Source organism: Hetaerina americana, unplaced genomic scaffold (genome assembly GCF_022747635.1).
Source record: "Hetaerina americana unplaced genomic scaffold, ioHetAmer1.1.p SCAF_5, whole genome shotgun sequence".
NCBI classification, from domain to species: domain Eukaryota; kingdom Metazoa; phylum Arthropoda; class Insecta; order Odonata; family Calopterygidae; genus Hetaerina; species Hetaerina americana.
The window spans coordinates 83,214,969-83,242,363 of NW_027287095.1; the positions used below are offsets into that span (position 1 = coordinate 83,214,969).

The 27,395-nt window shown below is 36.1% G+C and overlaps 1 protein-coding gene across 1 annotated transcript in view; it reads right to left on the reverse strand.

Annotated features, from left to right (window-relative positions):
* Positions 1-27,395, reverse strand: part of LOC139694009 (5-oxoprolinase) — a 236,140-nt gene that overhangs the window by 194,841 nt on the left and 13,904 nt on the right. The window contains exons 5-20 of the mRNA XM_071592398.1: positions 24,404-24,489; positions 22,666-22,882; positions 21,330-21,590; positions 20,999-21,124; positions 17,033-17,234; positions 16,710-16,932; positions 16,213-16,351; positions 14,931-15,220; positions 14,257-14,404; positions 12,571-12,683; positions 11,448-11,727; positions 10,689-10,948; positions 8,548-8,659; positions 8,047-8,274; positions 5,424-5,679; positions 4,931-5,031 (exon numbers count right to left, since the gene is read on the reverse strand). Of these exons, the coding sequence (XP_071448499.1) occupies positions 4,931-5,031; positions 5,424-5,679; positions 8,047-8,274; positions 8,548-8,659; positions 10,689-10,948; positions 11,448-11,727; positions 12,571-12,683; positions 14,257-14,404; positions 14,931-15,220; positions 16,213-16,351; positions 16,710-16,932; positions 17,033-17,234; positions 20,999-21,124; positions 21,330-21,590; positions 22,666-22,882; positions 24,404-24,489 (3,042 nt within the window). The remainder of the gene's footprint in view (positions 1-4,930; positions 5,032-5,423; positions 5,680-8,046; positions 8,275-8,547; positions 8,660-10,688; positions 10,949-11,447; positions 11,728-12,570; positions 12,684-14,256; positions 14,405-14,930; positions 15,221-16,212; positions 16,352-16,709; positions 16,933-17,032; positions 17,235-20,998; positions 21,125-21,329; positions 21,591-22,665; positions 22,883-24,403; positions 24,490-27,395) is intronic.

Below are 27,395 nucleotides of genomic sequence, written 5' to 3' on the forward strand. Positions count from 1 at the left end.
AAACTAACGGCCCATGCTTTGACTTTCCCAATTAATGTGCAACTTTGCAAATTAATATGCAAACTCGTACTTGAACGCTGTCTTTTGTTTTTTTTTCTATTGGGCAATTCAAGCAAATATGGGTAGCTGAGGGATCTCTGCTATGCCGACATATTGAAGAGAGCCTATTACATATATTCATAAAATAATGTAGGAGATAAGCAAAAGAGGGCCTTCTCGTACGTATCCCAACTTGCACACTATTCGTAGAAGTGTGGTCCCCTTCACTTTTAACAGGGAGAAAAACATAGGATGGTTAGGGTACCAAAGAAGCAATGCTTTTGTTCAGGGGTTGAAAACTATTCGCCGATTGTCTAAGTTGGGGCGTGGGACGAGAAGAGAGAGGGAATACGTAGAATTGTCGTGAAATACAGAGGACTTTGTCAAACGGAAATATAGGATGCGTTCTCAGTAGCATCTCACGTGTGTATGAATGCAATCGTATTTGCAGCTATGAGGGCTTTATAAAATATGATTATTACAACTATTTTATCAAACATCAAATGTAAAAAAAAGTAAAAGTGTAAGACCATCGAAATTTTGAAATTCACCAAGAATAATCATATATCAATTAAGAAGTTTCCCATATCTTGTTCTCAAAGGTATTAATTACTTGAAGCAAATGATCCAATCCTTGTGATCCAAAAGAATCCAGGAATGATTAGGAAACGTTAGCCGGTTGTTCAACCCTCTTTACACTTCCAATAAGTTCAAAGTCGCAGTTTAATTAAATTTTTGCCAGTACAATCACGCACAAGGAATTCAATTTTTTCGCTTGGGCTCTTTTATTTAAATATCGCTTTAATTACACTGGATTCCGGCTCAACCGAAGACGATATTCGAGTGAAGCTGCAGGATTTAATTAAAACGGATTTGCGAAGGTTTAAGTGGCTAAGTGTTTTCGCACTCAAAGGGCTGGCGGTAAATCATATGGAGGCTATCACTAAAGATTTGATATTGACAGAAAGCAAACATTTAAGCGGATGCTGAAGATAGCCAAGCCGGATGCTTCGGTGACAACATTCTCGCCACGTTATAAAATGTTGAACCGATATATTTCGGGGAAAGGGTTAGAGGAACATAAGTGGGGAAACGCAAGTCCATGGGAAAGCTCATAGGGGAAGTAAGGATGATAATCGTTCTTCCTGCCTCCTCATCGCCCAATCCCCCTTCCACCCAGGTAAAGGTGCGAATTCTTCCAAACAAATGAATGCGACACACGCGCCTCCGCTTGCATCCGCTTGGACAATCTACCGTCCACAGCGATTTCCCTTAGGAGACCGTAGCAGACAGGAAAACTCGACTGAAAAATTGGCAGTCGTGCCGCCACCGACCCCCATCAAATGTCATTGAAGCTGCAGCCTAGCGTTGCTGTCGCTGAAAAATATTTTTCGAAATAATATTTAATTTTTAATAACTTTACAAACTCCACGAAGCCTATATTCCTGATGTAAATTCTTTTGGTGTATAAATAACGATAAAGTATGGCTATTAACCAGGACAATCTTAAAAAGAGGCCACGTCCGAGTAAAACCAGATGGTTAAAAACTCTGCTTACATTTCTTGTAAGGTTGCGAGATGATAAATCAATTAAAGCAGTCAATACGAAGAATTTACGTCGAACGTTGAGCGTCTGATATTTCTGCTGGTCCAGCATTTGCCGTTTGACTCCGAGGTTTTGCGCTTGATTTGGAAGAAGTAGGAATACATTTAAGTCTATATTGTTGGAATGCATTCAAACATTCAAAAACGCATTCAATAGTCAATGTTCTCAATCGAATATTTACGGCAACCACTTTAACCTTTTTGAAGTCAAATACAAATGCCAATTTTCCGTAAAACCAGAAGAAATTAGATAGATAAATAGATAAGCGTCTATATTCGGGTGAAATTAAGACAATAAGGTCCCTTCTTCCAGCGATATCAAGTTCTTTAAAAATCTGGACTCAAATGTATATCCTAAAAATTTCTGCTCTAGAAAGATTATCGAGGGCATCAAAATAAATTACCCCGGAATTGTGAAAAAAGTATTAGCGATGAGCGCAAAAAATAATCTGGCGTATTACCTTTATCATATCAATATGCATAAATTGATGATGGAATGTATCTAAATGCGCTTACTTTTTTGACAGTGCGTACACATAATGCAGTCATGCAAGAGAAAAATAAAAAAAAATAATTTTAGCCAATTTTCATTGATGCAAATCGCCAACGGCAGTTGAGCAGGAAATCTGACTGAATTATAAGCAAGCGTTATTTATTTCCAAGAATTGCTTTTTCTCCTTTGTATTTTCATCAGTTTTCAATATAAATAAAACCTTTCGACAAAGTATAATCGCCACAAGCTACCGCACTATCTATATCGGGAAAGTTTCCAGTTATCCCAGAGAGCTGAGAAAGTTCAATCTTTCCTCGAATTGGCCTGAATCAACTGTAATCCGAGCCGAGTGCCCTCAAGGCACCGCAAATGCCTCGAAGTTTATCATTAAAAATGCATGCACCTACGCAGAGAACGAAAATTTAATTAAATCCATATATCTCCAAGCACACATCTTCGTTACTTCCAAAGTACAATGCATCATTAATTATTTCAACGTAATTTTATTTTTGGTGCTATTTTATTTTTTATTTCAATTCAATATATTTTGTACTCCTTGTATTTCGCCACCAAAGAAACAGGAAATTTATAACTTTAAATTGTGACTTTTTTCTCTCAGGTGGCTTGCCACAGAACAAGAATAAAAATTACATATTAAATTTATATATGCAATGGCAGAGTACTTACTAATGTTACCGCAAGTTGATTCCTATCGAGTGAAATAAGTTTTGGGCAAAAAACATCATGGCTGCAATGTAATTTGGGTTCTTTGAACCGAAATACTATGAACTCAATAAACATTATTGAAGCTAAAAAATAATCTTGTCGACTTAATACGATTTCCTTAGCCAAGTAAGCTTAGCTTCTAGTTATTGCTAGTAGAATGAAATGGTCGCGAAATGGTCAGGCGAAAGCTGGAAATTCGTCGTTACCTGCGATTGAAAATTGCAAAGTGCAATATAGATTGCATTTAACTGGATATTATGCAACAAAGCTATACGATCTTTTTTTGTGAATTTTGAAATCGGAATTAATGTAAATGTAAACTTGCAATACAGTTCACTATCTCACCAGTGATTTACCTTTTCCATTTTTGAAGAAATTTGTGAACGGATAAAAATACGATTGCAATCTTAATCTCACGTGGCATACCAAGCGAAAATGAATGTATTCGATTCCCACTAAATTCCGAATACCTTTAAATCTTGGCTTTGAACGCGATGCAGTGAGGAACAACAGTGGCAGGACCGACAGTTTCTACACAACCCTGTTCCTTTAACTCTACAGTATTAAAAGACGGCGAAATTGTGTATTATACCACCCGTATGCTCTTGCTATCGGCCAGAATTAGGCGTTGTTGTTATCAAACAAAATCAAGCTACAGTCTCAAGCGCAAAAATCGGGTATAATGGATGTGCTCACCTGTACTAATCATCAAGTCGAGTGAAATTCACAAGTAAAAGATAGTTAGAGCTACAAAATGAAGATAGTTAAATTCTCTGCAAAATTTTCCTTTCCCCTCGACACCAGTGATTTTCCGAAAAAATCTTGCACCACGAAAGTTACGATTTGCGTTTAGCTATGGAATTCCAAAGGCATTGGATTAATGACTTTAGCCTGGGCACAACCTTTTCTCACTTGGTTGCCACTCTGCTGAGCCTAATTTATTATTAAAACATTATTAAAATTAATATATCAATAGTCGCTCATGAAAATTAAATGTGCGCCATTCATTGGTTATAATTTTATGTTTCCTTTCCACTGTAGGCGACATGGCAAGGAACAGGACAGGAAGAGATTTTATCGTTAGAGTTGGTCCCTATTGATTTGACACGTTATCTTTACCAACAAAATACTTCTGAACTGTCGTTAATGCTTTCGGCTACAGTATATCGCCCCATATAAATGAACTGCTTGAGTTCCAAAGCCTACCTTCAGCTCGACGTCTTGTTCGAATGAAAATAAAATCTCACTTCACTAATCAATAGTGCAATCAACATTATCCTTTATTTTCACGATATGGATAGGTTTACCTCAATTCCTGCTTTTGAGAAATGCTGGAAGTACCTGCTTCGAAAATATGTACCTTTAGACTCCATTCGTATGAATACCCTTGGTACTAAAGAGGCTTTTGAAATAATGCCCCGAATGAAGTTATCTAAAGAGAGAGAGAGAGAAATATTTATGGGAGAAGATAGTTTAAATACTCGCCATAGAGGCGCCGTGGTACAGGGCGACGTAGCCGGCCTCTATATAATTGAAGACAAACCACCAACCGAGCACATTCTTCCCATTTTGATTCAATTCAACGAATTCAACATAAAGAGTTGTTTATGCATGAAATTTCAATAGATTTAAGATTAATAATACCAACAAAGCATAGAAATAAATCTGATGGCTACTTAATCAGCATTTATGGAATTCTATATGATTGCAGTTGGTGTATCAGTTTATTGATCATCAGTGCATTAGTTGATTATGAGTGGTACCTATCATGTCAAAAGGTTAATATAAATATACAAATACCATAAAATAAAAAACTAATTTATCTTCAAAGTATGCATCAGCCATGAATACATGGTCAAGAAAGCTTTATGGGAGGGAATAACATCAGCTTGTAATTACATGGCTATTTTAGGTCAATTTTCTGGCAAAATTCAGCCGTTAAATCCTCCAAAAAAATTAGCATTCATATTCATATTTTATGCCTATCATTCATGTGATGACTGTCACTTTAAAATGGGAAAGTAAGTTGATTGATATGCTAAAATATAATTTAAAATGGTCACTTACCCCAGGAAACACTTTTACTGCAGTCTTTGAGCCTAAGTAAATAGTTCTTCCTACGTCTGCCTTGATGAGGAGATTCACACCCTTGGCTCCATCACGACCACCTAAATCCGGTGAAAGGGAATCATTTCCAACAATTTCCATAGCTGTGCAAGTTTGAGATCAGTTATCCAACAATCCATATTCAAAATTCCTAATTAAATGGTTTAAAGAAAATCTCTGCAAAAACGTATACGTCTTTTTTTTATTTTAACTCCAATCAAACCAACTAAAATATAACTCAACTAAACTTATTGCAATATAGAACGAGAGGTGGAGGTCCCCTGAAGAGATCAGCTGGTTATACTGAGAGCATGGGCCCATGGCTATATTTAGTTTCCTTTGTTTAACTATCACTCCTGTCATTGTGAGCTTTCTGCAGTGGAAAAATAGTGGCAATGCAAAATAACAATTAAAACATCTTCTAAACACATCCACAATACCATACATAGCCTACCCTTAAGTCCATATGGTGAAAACACGCGCCTTTCAGTCAGAACAGACAAGGTAGCAGGTCTCCTGAATAGCAGCTCTCTTGTCACTCCAAGGCCTCCCCTGTATTTGCCTCTCCCTCCAAAGTGTGCATCTTCATCATCACGGAGCTGGAATTTTTTCACAACCACTGGATACCTTCTCTCAAGGATCTCAGTGTCAGTGATCCGGGTGTTTGTCATATGAGTGTGTACTCCTGAACGACCATTCCACGAATGACCCTGCAAGCAGTTAAATTAAGCCATGGTTTAAGATTGCATGTAGAATAATTAGTACAATAAAATCAACTAACCGCCGACTTGCCTTTTTATGTGAATATCATATATGTAGCAGATCTGCTAATTTTTTAAGGAAAATCTGAAGAATTACACAAAATATTTTAAGCAATATAAAAAATTGTCAAAGCTAATAAATGAATCTTTTATCAATAGTAGTATTAGTTTTAGGGGAGGTGACTGACAGCTGAGGTCATTTGTGCCTTTGGAAGTGGATGGGAAAGGATGAAGGTTGGAGAGAAACCTGTCATTGGCATTAGCCTACTCTTAATGAAAGGTGCCAAGGGATTTGCAGATTAGCATCCAATCCAACGGACGGTGCTCTCACTTAAAGTGCTCTCCACAAAGCACCTCAAGTAGGGATTGGGATACCACAAAAAAAGATCTGTCACCTCCAGGATACAAACCTGGGTCCTCTGAGTGGGAAGTCAGTATGTTGGCTACTGCACCATGCCAATCCCCCTCTTGTATCAATTAAGTATTTTTTATTATAAATAAGACATCAGAGCTACCTCATAAAATGTGATCACCAAAGATAGTTATGAACGAAATATTTTCAATGCATTGAATTTACGAGTATCTATATTCTGTACAAGATATAACAATTCAACATAAGCTATACATCAGTTATGTATCAGACAATACATTAATTGTGAATCATAGCTTTGGACATTGTTAATTTAAAATAATAAGAATCTCTCTTATTAAAATAATAATACAAAGTAAAAAAGCCACATTAATAAAGATTTTGGTTGATAAAAAAAGTAAGTAGAAAAGTTGCTTAAGAATGCATGAATGTCGCTTTCGGTGACATTAAATTAAATGAATAAAAAACTTAGGTCACCTTGAATATTATAGAAATTATTGATTATTTTATTATTAGTTGTAGGTTTAGGGTAGGTATTTGATGGAGTCTGGCACTACACACTTGTGCAGTCATAATCCCTAACTAACATGGTACAAAATATCCCTATGCCCTACACTACCAAGGGATCAAGATGGTGTGGTGGCTATCATACTGGCTTGCCAACCAGAGGGCCCAAATTCAAATACCGGCGGCGTCAAATATTTTACAGTGGTATCTCGATCCCTACTTGAGGTGCTTTGTGGAGGGCACTTTGAGTGAATACGCCAGCCGTCAGATGCGACGTTAAGCTGCAGACCCCTTGGCTCCTTTCTTCAAGAGTGTGTTAATGCCAACGCCAGGTTTCTCTCCACCCTTCATCCTTTCCTGTCCATCCCTAATGGTGCAAATGACCTTAGCTGTCAGTTGCCTCCCCTAAATACTATTACTATCCCACACTACAAATTACAATAACTGGTTCTTTTAGCTCTGAATTCTTTCTACCCTTAATTACATAAAAAAAGACTATTATTTTCCTTTCTTTATCTTGCTTTCCCATTTATCCCTTCTATCACAGTCTTCAGAATCCCATTGGCTCTCAGCATCTCTTGCATTGACTGTCTTCTGATTTCTCCCAGCAACCTTCTCTCTTTCTCCACCACTTCTAGAACTCCATCATTTGTATTCCCTTTCCTCACTTTTATCTCCTCGATTCTTCTCCATGCTGACATCTCAAAGGCCTCCAACCAAAGATTATCTTCCTATCTCAATGCCCAAGTTTCTGAAATCCGTTTCATGCAAAACTATGTTCCAAATTAAAGTTTTCAACAGTATTTTCATCATATCTTTACTTAAGTTTCCAGTCACCAACTCCCACCTCTTCATAAATGCTTCTTCACCCAATGCAATTCTCTTTTTAATGTCCCAAACACTCTGTCCATCCTAATCCATAAGACTTCCCAAATGGGTGATCTGTTTTACCTGTCCTAGTTTGTTTCCCTCAACCTCAACAATTTTTCTAGCCTTTCATTTCCTTCAGAATTTCAATACCTTTATTTTCTTATGATCAATTCTCACCCTATACCCATCATATTGATTCTGCAATGCTCATAAGTAATGATTGTAACCCTCTATCTGACTGGCCGACTAATATTTGATCTTCTGCAAATCTGATTTTTCCATTTTGAACCGTAATCATCCTCTTATATGGCTAGTTTTTACATTTGCAGAATATTTTACTTCCTGGCCCCACTATGCAGTACTTCTCATGCTCATGGCTACACCTTTTCTGCATCACTTTCAGACCATTCAATGATAATTCCTATCAAGCCATCATAAGAATCCAACCAGATGGAACTATATAGGAGAAACCCAAAAGCCATGATGTCATCTGTCATAGTATACACCATACCTATGTGGAAAAATTGGCATGTGAAATTTAAAGCAAGTTGGGGCAATGAGGTACTTACAGCCCCTGCACCTCCAGCAACAGTCTCATAATATCCCCAGTTTTCATCCCCAAGGGTCACATTATTCATGCAGCCCTGTGAGGCAGCTGCACCAGAATCAAGAGCCCTCAAGACTACATCCACAACTCTCTGAGATGTCAAAACATTCCCTCCTACCACTGCAGCATTGTCCGAAGGGCAGAGAAGAGATCCTTTGGGTGTTATAATGTTGACTGGAGTTAGGCAACCCTAGATGACAGACAGAAGCAACTAAGTAGACAATAATTACATGTACATTTTACATGCTTCAGGAAAATACCTAATTTAGATACTCATCTAATTTAAATACCTAGCAATTAGGAATGAATGAATTTCAGGGTAGAAAAAGGGAGGAGATTATAAAATCAATTAATATGGTAATGAGACTTAAAATGGTGAATCATTAAGGCAAATATTTTGAGTTTATGATTTTCCATTCTATCGCAAACTGTAGTTTTTAAGTAATATCAAATTTTCACTCACTTGGTTCAGAGGAACATCATGGCCAACCATGCACCTGAGACAGTAAATTACGGCAGAAAGTGTTATGGCTCTTGGTGCATTACAATTCCCCCAAACTTCATAGCCTGTTCCACTGCAAAAGCAATAATTAGGGGATATACACACTATCCATTTAGAATACTTGATAATTCAGTCAATCTACCAAAAATTTCTCTTTCAAAGATCAATTAGATAATAGCTGGAGATTTTATCATTCAACTCTCACAATTCAACATTAATCTATCAAAGGCAACTGAGCTAAAATTAGAGGTTCACTGAGGACATTTATACAAGTACCCAATTTAACATCCCTGATTTTAATTGATTTAAAATTCTGGTTTCCCAATATTTTTATGCATTGGTTTCTAGAGCTAGAACACTCTTGTCTTTATAGAGTATACACTGATGAAAGACTAACGAAGCCCATACAATTATGTGTTGTTCTATGGCAAATAAATATATCTATCTATCTAACTGTGCTGAAATCCACCATAGCAGTCATTATTAAAGGAGGCACTGGCCACCAGAGATGATTTGCTCATCTTATGATAGTTGGATAAGAGTGGTGGGTAAGGTTTTAGGGACTAGAAGAAGAGAGGTGAAATCCAAACATTGGTTTTACCCTATTCCCGATAAAAGATACTGAAGGGTCAACAGATTGACATACTATCCAATGGAAAGAGTATTACCTTTGAGGCTCTATCCATAAGGCATCCAAGTAAGGACCAGAATAACATGGAAAAATTCACCACTGCTGGGGTTTGAATTTGAACCCTTAGGATGGGAATCCATTATATCAATCAAATTCCAATGTCACCACACCAATTAAATACCAAAATTCACTGTGATAGATGCAGTGTTGTCATTACCTTTATGTCAGAATGAATCAGACAGTACTGTAGTTATTCACCTCACTTGAGTAGCACCTCAATAAATGTATTGGTTTTCTTTTAACCAACATACTCAATGAGGGTAAAAAAGAAACTTTACACTTCCACAATAAAGATTTGATATTTCACCTGAAATTGGTGAAATATCAAATCTTCATTTTGGAAGTGTAAAGTTTCTTTCTTACCCTCATAATGAAGGAATTCCACAAAGCTAAACCTGATACTGTTATGTTTATCAAGGCATATTCAATGTTGAAATACCTTTCGACTTTGTTGAAATATTGAACACTGGATGAAAATATTTTTTGTTTATTTTCACAACTAGCGTTCTAACAGACGCCTGAATATGGCAACATAATTTTTTAATTGTGATAATAAAATGTAGAAGATGTGATAATAAAACATTTTAGTGAAAATGAGTTATTAGTTCTTACATAGTTCTTTTTAAATATTGATTTTTTTAGAAGAGATGGTTATGAAGATTAGCAGAGTGAAAATGGAGTATATACCATTGACAAATAAGGAAACCATCTGCATTCAACTTTAAGCAAGAGAAGCTACCATCTGTTTAAGAATTTAAATACCTTGGATCAAGAGTGGACAACAATTAAGATCTGGAGGTGACTAAGGGAAAAGTACAAATGGAATAAATGGAGAAAGATAAGAGGGGTGAAGGTGTGGAGCAGGAATGACTACATGCAAGGAACATTGATGGTGAGGCTTTAGTAAAAAGGTTAAGGGAAGAAGGTTCAGAAGGTTTGGGCACATGGAGCGGAAAAGTTAGGAATATGTTTGAAAAAGAATAGAAAAGTTAGAATTTGTGGGAAAGAGGAAAAGAGAAGAACCCAGATTTACTTAATGATATTTATTCTAATATGTAACCATCAAATGATAAATAAAGGCTATGATTAAGATGAAAAGATGAAGTGGCAGAGGATCTGAGAGACGAGTGGGTGGAGAAGAGAAGAAGCCATTCATATGGGAGAAATGGAAAAGAAGGGTCATAGATGGGAACACCAACTTAAAGGCATCAGATAGTTCTTGGAGAAAGAAGAAATTATTGATTTTTCATTCCAAATTCAAATTTTTGCTGAGGATAGCAATAATCCTATGGCATTGTATTTTCTTTAGCAAATATATTGAAATCAGGAACATTCAAATGGGGCACCTTGTATTTTGCAATCAATGTTGAACTCTGCATCATGAAAAACTGTCCAAATACACTTTGCAAACCTGAAATCAAATGTTGCACATCCCTCCTCTGAATTGAGGGTGACCTTGAGCTTAATTAGTGAGCCATCATCCAGGAAATCATTTGCCTCAAGGACGCATGAGCCATAACCATCCATTCCTCTTTCCTTTCTCTTCCGTTGTGCAATTTCTTTGAGCATACTCCTCACAGCCAACTCTGCATTTTCTTGAATATACCTCATGTAAGCTTGAACAACATCAAGTCCATAAACATCAATCAACTCACACACCAAATATATTCCCTAGAAGACAAAATAATAATATTTTTAGAATACCACATTTCTATGAAGAGCACTCAAGCGTTCAGTTTCAAATTTGCTACATCTATTTTATTTATTATTTGATTAATTTTTAATTGTTTGCCATCTTTTGTTTAAGTGTATTTATGAGAGCAATATATTCTTTGTGCTGAGATTAATGATTTGAAAACATGTTTCATTTTTCATAATCTTATCAAGCACATGAGGAATTACTCAAAGGTATACGATTTGAGTTCCAGATCAAAATTTTACCCTTTATAAACAATTTATACAACATTTTTGAACTTTCACAAAAATTTCAATCTATTTATTAACCCTCGTATCATATCATTTTGGAAACTCCCCACTGCTTTTGGACTTGCATACTTAAAGAAACGCTGCAAAATGATTAAACAAGTTGATATCTCAGGTCACGGTATAGCTCAGAAGAAATGATGATTTTGATGAGGGTGTAATATACATGAAAAGAAAAAGGCTCCACCTTTTGATTCGCTGCAATCTGCGCCCTCAAATCAGACAGATTATCATGAAGATTTCTTGTTCCCGAACAGCCAGGAGGTGCCCCTTGGGGCACTGTGGTCAAAGCCTCGATGAGTTCTTTCTCCATGAATGTTCCCCTGTCCACAATCTTGAAACTTTTGAAGGCGGCACCTTCCTCCAACAGGGAATGTGAATGTGGTGGCATGGAGCCAGGAGTTGAGCCACCAATATCAGCATGATGGCCCCGACTTGCCACAAAGAAAACTGGACGGGTCACCCCCCTGAAACAGGATTCAAATTTTTGTCATGATTGTCTTTTATTCGTTGAATCCACACTCTTTTTATTTGAGAGTGATCAAATAACTTTCAAATAAAAAGATTTTTTTTCCATTTACATGCATCATGTAATATTGTGTAAATTGACCAGAAAACATCCCAGAAACAGAATTAATTCTATATTTAATCCATGGCCTTCTTCTTCATTCATTCCGCACTCCTTTAAATCACGCAAAAATATAATGGCATGTTCAACTTAATAATGAAACCACTGTCAGATCATGGCCCTACATACTAACTAGAGATATTGTGTGTTTTGATTCCAGTTTTCCCTGGTAAACCTTTGTATCACACAAATATTTACTCTAATTGCAACGTATTGTTTGTCTGCATTATTTGCAACCAATGTGACATGTTTCATACATTTCCCAAACATTTCTTTAAGGACCCAAAAAATCATTATAATTATCGAGATGCAACCAGTTATAAGAGCACTTGACACTCCCATATATACCAAGCTGAAATCTTAAATTTACCAGAGTATGCTATTAATTTTTCCATGTAAAGTAAACGACCAATGATCTCCTGATCCATAAGATACAAGCTAATGAATTAACTCAGGTAGCAGATTGGGATGTACAGCTATTAGCCAGAACATGGATCAAGATTTCCTGATCATAGTGATTCTTTTTGATTGCATTATCCATGAGACCAATAAAACTGAATATCTACATTAACTTATTATTAATAATGATAAAAATTATTAGAGATTTGAGTGGAATTATTATTTCTAAGTAAAGAGTTGGTTCCCAATAGAAAGGTATAAAGATGTGAACTGTTATTCTCACTTGTAGAAAACAGGTGTGATGACCGTTAGATCAGGCAAATGAGAGCCACCAGCACATGGATGGTTGGCTAATATTACATCGCCTTGATGGATGTTATCACCCAAAACTTTCATCTGAAAAGATGAAAGAATATTTTAGACTTGAATATTTTCACACATAGGAGGAAACAAATACGTATGCATTGAATCAGAATATATTACAGAAAAAAGTCACATTTCTTCAGCAACATACATGCCTTGACACTCAAAGAACACATTTCAAGGAACAGGAAAGATGTAAATTGTGATGACATTATCAATGCCAAACCTGATTAAAGAATGTGTCTGATATAAAATTTATATTCTAGGGTTCTCAGAGAAAGCAATTCTTAACTATGTAGGTGTATGAATATTTGTATTAATATTTCTAGGGTCAAGAAATAATATCATTAAATACCTTACATATTTTGTACCCTTATACCATGAACAAATGCAATAAACACCATGAGAATTGACTAATAAATTCAAATTACAAAATTTCTCAAAATAATTCATCTGTTTGTACTCTAAAAATGTTCCACTAGCATGCAGAATTCATGAAAGCACTTCTGTAGCCACAAAGAGTGATTATTTACTACATTTGTGCATAATTGCCACTTAGTTTGCCAATAATATAGGAAAAGAACACAAATAGTTACATTTAATTCAATGAAAAGAGTTCAAGTTCAGAAAGGCAAGGCAAAGGGTCATTGAATCAGAAGAGAATTAAAAAATAGATAAGCTGAGAGGAATAAGATTAGTCCAAATGAGGGAAAACAAACTTGTGAACTAACTGTAGCACCACATGTATTTATAATGTTAAGGATAAAAGAAGCATGAGCCAAAAATACTTTTCTGGAGGTAAAAGAAGGACTTTCTTTCTCAGAATAACACGAGACAGAGCCTATCTTTAAACTAGTGTTTAAGAGATGTTTAATAATGAATTGTGGTGGGAAGGGTACTGAAGACTCTTCTGGAATCACTTCTTTATTCTAAAAGAGCATGGGATTGAGTCAATTGAGTCAGATCAGAGCTTCTTTGTCAGTATACAAGTTTTTTTCTTTGAATTGTTTGACTTTCCATCAAATTAGAAGGAATGCCACAACCCTCTTAATACAGGAATATAATTTGTCTTGTCAATTAGGTAATGCGTAACTACTCCCTATATCCAGTTATTCATGAAAATTATTGACTGAGCATTTCGTGCAAAAGTTTTCTGGCTCTTAATTTCTGGTTAAGGAATTGACAAAATAAAAATAAAGTAAAATCACTTCAGTGGTTAAAGCTGCAGTTTACATTAATGCGTGCATTTTTTGCAAGTAATTACCAGTGCCACAGGGGATATATAGGGGAAACTGCACAGGAGAGAATGAAATAAAAAGCTCCTCATAAGATTAAAAAGTTGATAGCATCAACAGACTGCATGTCAAGGATGATTTTGTAATATGTGAGTTTTTTTAAAAAATCTGAACTTATAACAACATTTACCTACTGCATGAGAGAAAGTGATTTCATTTACCTGATTAGAGATCACTATCAGAATCACACCACATGTTCAAACACAGAAAATGAAAGAGAAATAAAAATGATGTTTGAAATTAACAGATATGTTAACACATCTTTTTTCACGGTCCATTTACATTTAATTATTATGCAATAAGTACTCCACCTGATACTGTACAGTCTCCTGCATGGCTCCAAGATGAACAGGGATGTGGGGAGCATTGGAAACAAGGCCACCATCTGGGCCAAATAAGGCACATGAGAAATCCAGTCTCTCTTTAATGTTTGTTGAGATTGAGGTGCGTTGGAGGATTCTACAAAAAAAGAGCATACGTGCAATTAATTGACTGCTTGTTTGATTTTTTTAAGTATCTAGGCAGTTATCAAGTAGGAAATAGTGTGTGGAAAAGCAGTACATACATGCATAAATAACTGCTTAAAATTCTATATATATATTATAAAAAATTTCTAAATTGGTTACAAATAACCACTTCAGAAATCTGTGGAAACGTGTCATAGACATAGTTTTCAAAAAATCTCCAAAATTTACTGATATAAAGTAAACTATGCATGATAAAATTGTACCCATATATGCAGATGCAAAGAATATGATATTCAACGGAAACAAGATAACATTAAATTGAAGGAAAAATTATCCATAGCCAAAATTCAAGGTCATGTAAAAGGAAAAATTAATTTCATGAATAGAGAGAAGAATTTTTAAACTGTACATCATAAATGCTAAATTCATTAAGTGGCTATGGATATATTAATGAATGATTGTCTTTCAAATTACATGGAATTCAGCTTAGTTCATAATAAATTAATCTGAGGACTCACCTCCCCATTTGCTCTGCAATGCTCATGAATCTGTGAGAAAATATACTGAGTTGAATTGAGTCTAGGTCAGTTTGGTGTATAGGGAAAGGGTTAGCTGGACTTCCAATAGTAATTTTTATGTCACCAGAATAGGTGACTTCCCCCTCACAGCTAGGTTCCACCAGTACAGTAGAAAGGCCATCCATAATGATTGAGGGGCCAGGAAGTTTATGTCCAGCGCCCAATTTTTTCAGGAGGTACACAGGAGTATTGAGGTAGCTGTTGGACTGCTCAAAATAAACTTGTGCAACCTAGATGAATTTATAACAGAACATTCAAATATTAATTTTATAATATAACTGTGGCTGGCCTGAATTATGCCGACCAATATCTATATTGTCAATAATTCTAGGCATTGGCCAATTTGATAGTTTAGGCATAACACTGTTGAAGAAGAAGTGAAGGTTTCATCATATTGTGCATTCCCAGCGTTCAATGTTAGAGATACCTTGGAGGAAAGGAGTATAGGACACATCAGCATTTGGGAGTTTTTCATTGAGACACAAAGGATCTGCAAAGAGGGAGTGAAAGGGAAAATACATAGAGCCATAGAGAGGGTCGAAAGAGCATGATGGGTTGCCTGAAAATTTTTAGGATGTATTAGGGACAGTCAAATGAAAACTGAACACCCGTCATAACACACAGTCCATGCCAAAGGTGCCAACACCGTTGTTACATATGGATACTGCCTTCGCTGTGGTAGGAGAACTGCATTATGACAGCTTGCAGGCACATGCAGTTGTTGGGTTATATCCTTGCTGGTTCGTGGACTGGTCTAGTGTGTTGGTCTGTTAGATTTTTATTTCACTGCCCCTAGTAATTGGTGAATATGCCAAATGACATTTCTACTTCCTAATATTCACCCTCTCCACTCAATTTCTCATTCATCTTGTGACATATCATATGCATTGAGGACATAGGCAATATGCAAATTAATAGTGCATCAGAAAGAGCATGCTACTTTTCAAATAGTTGGAATTGTTTAAGGCTAAAATGACTGTTAAAGTTTGATCTGGGGCTTTCCCGGCATATCAGCTTGACAAAGTTTTCTCGGGTCTTCTACGGGGTCAGGGGTTCAATAATAACCCATATGGAACCCCTGATCCAGTGGAAGATCTGAAAAAACTTCATTGAATGACTGTTGTATGACACTTGTTGACAACTTTACTTTTCACTTTCATTTCAATGCAAGTTCTAATAAATTTAAAAAGTCAACAAACAAAAAATCACAAACTTGCATTACCATTTCAACAGGAGGTGGCCCATCACCTGGCTCAATAACATTCCCCATCCTGATTGATGATTTCCCCACTCCTCGCACACGCACATCATCAACAATTATTAGACGGCTGGGAATTGAGAAACCAAATTCACGCTTGTACCTGTAATAAATTGGATCAAATCCAAAAGCATAAGGGTCGACAGAATGAGAAAATAGGAATGCTCCTTGGGACACATTTAAGAGAAACATCAATTTTAATATCCAGATGTTAAAATACAATAAATAAAATAGACTAAAGGTGCATATTTTACGTTGAGTTTACATTAAGTGCAAAGCATTAAGTACTAACTAGGGTTCATTTCAACCCTCAACCTAAAAACATATGTGACTTGAATGAATCAATTCTAGAATATTATGTTCTTAATAAGCATAATATTCTAATGGTTTAAGGTTTTGCATGTGTGTGTGTGTGTTAATTAATTAAAAGTTTTCTACAGATGGATGATGATCTAACTCACCTACGCAAAAACATTTCTTCAAAATCTCCATACTTGCCACAGGAAGTTCCCTTTTCCTGAGTGCTGAATGGAGAACACATCAATGCACAATCTGTGCCTTCATACCTCATATGAAGGTATGGCTCTGTGATTATCTGAGCTTTGGTAAATCCTTGATGTATTAATTCTTCTTGGCACGCCAATGTGAGAGCATCTAAACGTCTCTCCAAGTAGGCAAATGATTCTGGAAACAATCACGGAAAAACAATAACTTGGCACACTCCAATCATGACTCCAATCTTTTCTTGCAGATAAACATATTAAGAAATTTCAGAAGCACTTACCTGAGCAATACACCTTTGCACACGGCTCTTGGGCTTCATGTACAACATCAGCAAGAGCCATACCATATGCAGACAATATTCCAGCGTAGCGATGTACAAAAACTGAGGACATTCCTAAAGACCTTGCTATTGCACAGGCATGCTGACCCCCTGCACCACCAAAAACAGCCAATACATGATGTGAAGTATCATAGCCTTTTGCCTAAAGGAAAAGTTATTGTCTTTGTTAAAGGTTTTGGCAACTGAAAGTGAAACACCAAACATGTCCGCCATCCAACATCTAAGAAAATATTTAAGCTAACTTTTCATCTATATTAACTTCAAATGTATGGGTTATTAAGCAACATGGAATGAGAGTTTAAAAGAAGAAATAATAAAGAGAATAACAAGAGGGAAGAAAACATTTGAAAAGGTGAAAGCAATATAAACTATGAAAAGGATTCCAATCAAAATGAGAAAGAGGTTCGCTGAGTGATTTTTATGTAGTTGAGTTGTGCATGAACATGAAATATGGATAATTAGGAAGGAAGAGATGAGTATTTGGAAAGTTTTGCCATGTGATTATGGAAAAGAATATAGAAAGTGAAATGGATTGGCATGCTGAGAAATGAGGATACAGTGAGGAGAATAAGGGGGGAAATGTTTATGATAATAAGGAAGAGTAAGGCATTTCAGGTGAGACATATGATGCATTGAGATTTTATTCAGCTATGGACAATTGAATGACAAGATGAAGGGAATAAAGGAGAGGAAGGATGGAATGTTAACAGATCTACTTAAGCAAAGGAAAATTTTATGCTCAGATAAATAGAGAGGCTCAGAATGGGAAGAAGTGGGGAGAGACCAAATGAGACTTGTTAAATAGCATATCGACCAAATAGAAAGAAAATTCAAGTATATAAATACAATGAATTAGTATGGCCAATTAATTACGGAAGAGATTAGGACCTATGGTTATATTTTGCCATTTTAAGGTAGAAAATTATGCTTTGTGAAGTATCAAAAAAAACTTAATTACCAAAATACTTGGAAAATTATCCAAAAAGTAGATAAACTATCTTTATCCTGAGATATTAAGAAAAAAATCTGTATGACCCCTCTTCCTAACACTTCCCACCCAGAATCTTCATCTACACTCACACCAAAACAGTCTCTATCATGTACAGGTTGCAGCTAAGTCTCCCATACCTCTACTCTACCCCTATATTATGTTGGACATTAACAAATTCTACCCAATTCACTCCATCAAACACTTACCCAAAATCTAGGAAAAAACAAATACATCCTGATTATATTCTATGTTCCTCTACATTAGTGATTTCATTACTACTATGGCACCACATGTCTCTCCCCTTTCTGAACCCAAATTGAACATCCCCTAAGTAATCATTTCCTCTGTTCATCATCCTCTTGTTGATGATCCTGAGAACCAATTCAGCCACCAACAAAATCAGACTTATTTAGTAGTAGTTAGTTCCAGAGGAATGTTGTCTACCCCCATGGCCTTATAGGATTTCAATTCCTTTGATGCCCTTTCTATCTTGCCTGTAATGGAGAATATCTGTGAGGTATCACAAATACCTGGAAAAGTTATTCAGCATGGTAATTTGTTTGCAAAACTGTATTCTAATGGGATCTTGCAATTGCAAGAGTGTCAATACCTCCAAACAGAGTAAACATTTGTAACATTTTTTCAATAGGCCCAGCATTCCTCACTCCCCAATTTCATCTCTCGCAGGCCTAGATGTGTTTACGACAGAGGATAAGATAGAAAATAGAGAAAAATAGTAGTGCACTTTTATCTAGACCACTAACAGTAATACCATACCTTGATGAAATGAGTTACTAAGTCATTAAGGACACAAGAGCAATGGGCTCATTGGGTAGCAAAATAAATATGACCCAACTAACTCCACAGAAGTCAGTCTCAAGATTGTTAGTGTGTAATAGATGAAGATAAAGGTCACCCTTTGGCTAAGATAATGAATTCACAAAGTCAGTAAAGATATGATTTCCTTACTTTGACCCACATGAGGTTTCTTATAAAATTCTGACACCAACACCACAGGAAACCTCACAATTTTTTTAAACTAAAGACATCCAGAGGCATCACACAGGCTTCAACAAAAGGCCCTCCAGTTTGTACATATTACATACATTCTAGGGTGGTCTGAAAAGTCCATCAGATTAGAAAGAAATGACCGTTGGTCATGAAAAATATATTACTTATGTAATGGGATTGGGACCCAAATGCCCTTCAAAGTAGACCCCTTGCACCCCCACATACTTAGCCCACTGATCCTTCCGCTGCCAAAAACACTTCTAAAAGGCTTCTTTTTGGAATGGGGTTCATCTGCACCATTGCCTTTTGTATTATCTCCTCCCTACACTCAAAACGAGATCCTTTCAATTGCTTCTTCAATTTCAGAAACAACCAGGAATTGCAAGGAGCCATGTCTGGAGATTAGGGCGTTGGTGAATGCCTTGAATTCCATTTTTCGCCAAAAAATCTGGACAAGTTCAATGAATGAGCAGGAACATTGTCATTATGCAACTGTCAATTTATCACCATCCAAAGGTTACACACACACACTGCACTTTTGCACAGAACTGCATCATAGAGTTGGCATAGAACTCATAGTAGTAGTTTTTATTGGAGGCGACCGACAGCTAAGGTCATTTGCGCCATTACGGATGGATGGGAAAGGAAGGGCGGAGAGAAACCCAGTGTCGGCACTAGCCTACTCTTGCTGAAAGGGGCCAAGGGGTCCACAGTTTAACGTCCCATCTGACGGATGTCGTACTCAATCAAAGTGCTCTCCACAAAGCACCTCAAGTAGGGATCAGGATACCACCGAAAAATATTTGATGTCTCCAGGATTTGAACCAGGGCCCTCTCGGTGGGAAGCCTGTACTTTAGCCAACACACAATCCTGATCCCCATAGAACTCATTGATACTACTATTTTTTCACTCTTTGTCCTTCCGATGCATATTTGTGATATGCAATTCCATAGATATCAAAGAAAACAGCATCATCTTGATTTTGCTTTGCACCTGCCACACTTTATTCAGCCTTGACGATTTGGGATGCTTCCATTATGACAACTGTGCTTTGGCCTCCGGGTGAAACCAGTACACCCATGACTCATCTCTAGTTATTATGGTGTACAGAAACTCCGGGTCAGTGTTGGTAGTGTCCAGCAGGTCCTGTGCAACCTCAAGACAGAGTTCTTTCTGTTCCGCTGACAGCAGCTGGTGCACAAATTTAGCAGCCACTCTCCACATGTTGAACATGTGCAGAGTGGATGCAATCTTCATGGAAAATTGCATGTCTGCAATCTTTATTTATTCTATCCAATTCAGCAATCTCTCCTGCAATCAAATGACGATCTGCCATATGCAAATTTTACACCCTCTCAACAACAGCTGCAATTTGAGAGGTTTGTGGCCTCCAAGAAAGTTGCTCACTATCCACCAATGTGCGGCCATTTTTGAATCGGTTGAACAATTCCTTAATTTGTGTTAACATCATAGAATCATCTCCAAATACCTACTGGATCTTACAAATCATTTTGCTTTGAGAATCACCAAGCTTTTGAAAAAATTTGATGCATTGATCAGCATTGATTTGATCTCTTCTAAACTCACTCACCCACCTTGAGAGAAATCAAAAAGTGATGGACACATATGACAGGACCACAATCGGCGGTCAGCACGCAGCAGCTGGTGCACTCAAAGGCAGATAAACAATTGAGACATGTGCGTTAAGCTGTTTCCTTCCACTGCACACAGTAGTGCCACCCTAGCACTGTGTGCATGGGAAAATTTAAGGCCGGATACTATTTCGACAGGCCCCAGACTCTCATAGCTTATGCTCTCACCACCCATGATGCTACCATACTACCAAAAATATACCACCAAAAGAAAAAAATCACATAGCCCCTATGCATGCAATCATATGTACCTGAGTGAGTGCTCTTATAGGTCTGCACATGGCTTCATTGGCAACACGAATGAAACCCATGGCAACTTCCTCTATGCTCATCAACTTGTGTTCATCCCCACTTTGGGAACCAATAAAATGGTTAACCTGAAAAAATTGATAATGATATTAATTATTCAATTCAGCAGAATATTTATCTACTGATAAAAAAACCTAATTCATTATTTTTACAATGGTTTAGGAAATAATGATGTAATAATTAGGCAATTCATGACCTTGTTTATTATTTGCTCAAAATTTTATAAAATTATTCCAAGTTAAGGGAGTAAAATGGAAAATTGTGAACTAGTACCTCTTCTCTAATTTTTCCTATTGCTTCTCTGCTTGCAGATGAATCCAGAGGCTCATTTTCTCCTGGTCCAAAGATACAGGGAAAGAACTTAGGTAGCAGACGTCCTAAAACTAGATTAGCATCTGTTACTGAAGCAGGTCCACCTTTTCTATAGCATGAAGGCCCAGGATCAGCCCCACTGGACTCAGGCCCAACAGCAAACAGTCCAGAGCGAAAGGTGAGTATTGATCCACCACCAGCAGCCACTGTATTGATATCAAGCTGTAATAGTCAAAATTCTCATATTAGGGAGGAAAGATAAAAGACATGGTGCAGTCTGGGTTGCTAAATTGTATTCTTCACATATAAATATTGAATTAAGTGATAACAGTACTCTGAAATGGACTGACTGATCATTAATAATGTCCTTCACCTTTCCACTGTCTCTGCTAAGATTTTTGCAAACATAGCATATTTCATCATTATTGAAATTTACATCTTTGAATCAATGGATCGTGATGCAATGTAAATCAATGAATATTAAGTTTCAAGAAAATATGAGAGCTCAAAATCCCCTCTAGTTAAAAACTTTATACATATTCTTCACAATACACATATCAAAATTCTCTATTCTGCATTCAAATCCTTAGGCTGCCTAGACACAGAACCAATAACTCCCTCTTCTACATACTCTCACTCTTGATCAACTCCTTCTTTTGAACCCCACAATAACTAACCAGAATCATCTAACCTCTTTCCAATTCTTTATCTCTGATAACTTCTTGAAATCAGAAGATTAACAGGTATATTTTATGATAATATCCATTGACTCTAATTTTAATGCTAAAATGTAATAAAAAGTTTTATGTTCTTTTTTGATTAAACACCAAATTATGGCTGATTGAACTGACTGTCATCCAAAATGAATAAATGATAGCAACCAAAAAAGAACTACAGCATTCTGATTTCCTACATACTCATTGAATTTCTAGTCCAGAGTTGCTCTTGATCAGCAGATCACCTTCATTATAAAGATCTCCTGAATGATAGTGATCTTTTGCAATGTCTGTGCAAAATAAAATTTTAATTGAGGGAAACTACATCATTTTCCTGTTATTTTAAATTACAATTTTCGCAATATTATATCAGGAACATATCATTCAATAATAATTAAATTTTCTACCTCAAAAAATCTCCTCAAGAGGTTTTGCTTGATATTAACCACCTCCAATTTACAATATATAGTACTTCACAAATCCAATTCATGTATCTTGTCATCCAATGAAATCATGAGTATAATCACAAAATAATTCATTATTGCTTTTGAAATTCAAAAAAATTGACATAAATACTTTACCTGTGGAGCCTGGATTGTGACTCCAGCTGTGGTTGACTCAAATACATGCTCATATTCCCCATCAAAACGACTCACGTCAGTCGACGTCCCTCCCATATCAAATCCAATCACTGGTGGAGGCTTTCCATCTCCTTTTGACATGTAATCTGTTGTGGTGATTGCATAGCCTACAACTCCACCAGCAGGCCCAGACAAAACAGCTCGAGAGCCATTGAAACTATTGGAAGGAAATACAGTGTAGTGATGAGTACACAAAACGCTAATGAAGCCAAATATAAATTCCTCCATCCATATTATACCACAATAGACATTTATAAAATGAAACAATTGTTAATTAAAAACTGCCATAAACAACTCAAGAAAAGAATTCCATAAAATTTGATGAATTTACACTTCTCAAAATCAAATTTTAGGAAGCTTCTGTGCTATAGCAAACTAAAAGGTACATCCTCTTCTTGTGATTCGATTATTACCAAAATATAAGTGCCCATAATTTATTCCTAATATCTATATTTTATCGGTTTATTCCCAAATGATAAATTTAATGTAATCTGATTCTTAACCTTTGGGGTAAATTTGAATAAAAATTGCTTCAACAGAGGTCAGGTGTTACGATAAGCTTATAAAATTCATAATGATGAGTCAAATATGGCATTGCCTCTATGCTAACTTTCAGGAAAACCAAAAATGGTAAACTAATTATTTTTTTACGGAGGACTTCACATGAAATGATTCATCTTGAAGATTCAAGTTTGAATACTGATTATATGAAATGATTTTTTCATGGTAATTTTCTATTTCTGAATTACACAAAATAGCTCTTGTTGAAACTGCACAGTTTCCTTTAATACTGAAGTGATTAATAAGCTCAGCCACTGCTACTTAGATAAAATTTTAAACTTCGTTTGCAAATTAAATTTTTCCATAGAATTGAAATTGTGAAAAATAATTTTTAATTAGAAATATAATACTCATTTCTGATGCATAGCTTTATTAGTACATTATTATGAATTACAAATATTACTTCCTACGATGGATATGAGTAGGTAGGAATTAATAACTTGAGGCTCTTTGACTATGTTCAGCAACAATATGGTTTTAATGCTGCACTGAAACCTATTACTGCAAAATGATGTTCAAATGATTTATAATTTGAATTTTAGAAGTAGGCCTTATGTTAATAGTGTTAGGCAATTTGTTAATCTAGCTACATTCACACGAAGTTTCATATTTCACAGTTATGGAGTTTGAATATTCATAGTAATAATTGACTCACCCAGTGTTCCCATTCTATTGGAGGATGTGATGTTCAAATTAGTTCATATGAATGCTACAGCATTCAGATAATGTTGAAATTTGCATTCATTTTATGCCACATACATTATGCACGATTTGATAATGCTAGCATCACAATGAACCATTTAATTTCCCTTATCAGGGCAGAAATATGATTTAACTAAATCATTACAGGAAGAATTATTTCCCTTAGAAATTGATTCATAATCTAATGCTTGGCTAGTCCAATGTGCAACCTCTTACAGAACTCAAGCTTCATAATTCCTTAACAAACTTATAATAGCACTCTTGAAAGAATGGCTATATATTCCCTAATGGTCATTGTTCAATTCTTGGTTCAGATGGATTTTTTTAATAAAAGAGTCTATCTGCATCAGATAGGGCATATTTTACTTCCATTAAATAAAAATTTTCACTCAAAATAAAAGTAAAAAATCCTTACTGATGCATTGGTGTAAGCCCTCCATCACTCTGCATGAAGAGAATAGATGTCCCTTTCAGCTTTTCTTTAAATCCAGATGCAAAACTCTGTTTAGAAATAATACATAGAGTATCATAAAAAAATAAATACTCACTATATCTGACATTGCACATTTTTATATTGATTATCCTATCAAATTTTTAAAAAATAATTTTAAAATGATCAACATCCGACTGCTATGGTCCATTATTATATGCATAAAATATAAGTTTTACAACTATGGTTGACTTTAAAACATACAGCTGACCAAAAAACTTTAGGATAAAGGTTAAATTTATCACTTTTAACTTTCAGGAAGTAAAAATGAAAATTTATATGGAAAATTAAAAGCTTTCTGTGGCTGCTATACAATAAGAAAATCCTTGCCTGATCATAATATTCATGACCCAAGTGCATATATAAGTGCTACATATTATGGGTAGAATGTGACACTAATTATATTGTAATTGCTAATATGTCCAATTTGGGCATTAGAAAAAATTTAGCGGTGCAACCCCATAAAGGCACAATGATTTTAGAAACATAATAGAGAATTTAATTAATTATTGTGGTCATGAAATAAATAATTGGGAGAATTGCCCTTGGCCTAAATCTTTAGGGGTGCATAGGAATGTGAAAAAATGAGGTTGGGCAGGCAAATACGGACAACAATCACATGAATTTTCCCACTCGGGTTTGTGCAGCACAGTGATTCTCTTGAGTCCCAATTGTACATACTTTACAAAGAGAAACTCATGAGCCTATGACCACATTCATACTGAAATAAATAAGATAATCAGATTTAGTAAAAGGAAGACTATTCTAAATTTACACTCACTCTCAATCCCATGCACTAAAAATCAAACATGAAACAGCCACCTTGTAAACACTGAGTGCATCTGTGATTACAACTCACAAGGGTCACTATGTTTTACAAGCTCAAGTGGGAGAGCGTGTCTGTGACTAATACCAATTTGTGCCCCAACTCCTTTTTCACATTCTCGTTGAAAAAGACATATCGCATCCCCCCAAAGTTTAAAGTCTAGGGAAATCATCCAATTCATTGGAATATAGCATTAAAATTTTCAAATTTTTCAATAAATCTGAGGACAAGAGGAAATAATATATAAAACACATTACATGTCCATGAACAAATAATGCTCAATAAAGAGTGGGCATACATTTTCATGTGTATTATTATTGTGCAAAACTTTATGTTATATTGTAATCTTAATGAGTAACGTACAGGATGTGTCCCAAAAAGTAAGTAGAATGACTTTGTGATGGGGTGATTTGTGATGGGAAAGCTGGAGGGAGATCTTAAGTAATGTGACCAGCATGAGTTGTCTGTGGGCCATTACAGTGTATGGATCGATGCTAGACTGCACTCCTGTTTAAGGGTATGTGTTTTAAAGTCATGATGCCACCTTTCATGGAGCTACAATACACAATAAAATTTTGCGTTAAGCTCAGAAAATCAGGTTCGGAGATCATGACTTTACACCATGGAATGGTTTTCCACTGACACAAGAAGTTCTAGGAGGGTAGAGAGGAGATTGACAACAAGGAACGGAGCTCTGGACCTTCATCGACGATAGAGTGCAATGAAAATGTGCAAAAAGTGAAAGGCATGCTCAATTCCAACTGGTGTCAGAATGTTAGTAGAAGAGTATGATATTTCAAAAACCGCAGTGCATTGCATTTTTACAGAAGATTAGCCATGAGAAAGGTGTGTGCCAAGATGGTCATTAAGGTGACGTTGGAATATCAGAATGCATGACCGAGTACCTGACCAAGCACAAGGTGGCACCACAGGACTTCTTTTTGTTACCATGAACAAAAAGGAGCTTAAAAGGCGACCATTTTGGAATGCTGGATAACATCAAAGAGCCCATGATGAGGTGCCTGAATAAGGTTCCCATCAACACCTTCCAGGAAGCATACCATGACTGGCAGAGGTGCTGGCATCTATTTGTTGCTGCACAAGGGTGCTAAAATGAAGAATTTTAGTAATTTGTGCTTGGATCTGTGATACATTATTTCCCTGGATCTATTCTAAATATTTTTTGGGACAGACTCAGAGTATTTTGCACACATTTCATATACTTGACTCCAGTATTGTAACATCAGCAGCTATTGCAAGTTGGAACGTGTTCAGTTTGACCATGGCAACAATGAAGGTAACAAAAAATGCACAACATGCAGCATTAAAATTTTGCTTCAAAATGAATCATTGACAGAGGCCTCTGTAATGCAATAGGAAGTTTATGGTGAGTTTATTCTACCCAATAGCTCAGCTAGAAGATGGTTTAAAATGTTCAAAGAGAGGAGACAATCAATTTTAAAGGAAGTGGATCAGAAGCCTCAGTAACTGCTTAAGGGAAGTAAACATAAACACTGCTACTGCTATAGCAAAAGAAGTTCTTTGCATAACATTAAGAACACTATCAAAAATACTAAAAATTTCAATTGGTGTCACCCAAAAGCTGGTAACACAAAAATGGCTCTCAAGGCATGTTTGTGTATGGTGGGTTCATAGACGCTCATACACAAACAACAGGGCTTTGCATTCAGGTTTTTTCACAGGTGAGGTTGATATTAAAGGAAGATGTGGAACCTTTCGAAGGTTATCACTGCAGACTAAACTTGGTGGCAACATTTTAATCCTGAGACCAAATTGCAAGTCTCTAAGTGGAAATCTCTGGCATCGCCGACACCAAAATAAGTAATGTTTGGCTTTACATTACAAATGTTACCACTGAATTTCTAAAAAAAATCAATTTGAATTGCATTCCTTGTTCTCTCTATAGTCCAGATCTAACACCATGAAGTTTTTCCTGATCCGTAAAGAGAAACACCTTTGTACCACCCAAGCATTTTTCATAATGAGAAGCACATGTAGGTGAACTGAAAACATTTCAAATCGCAATGGCTACCCCTGATGAAGTACAGGAATCATCTTGATGAAACCTTA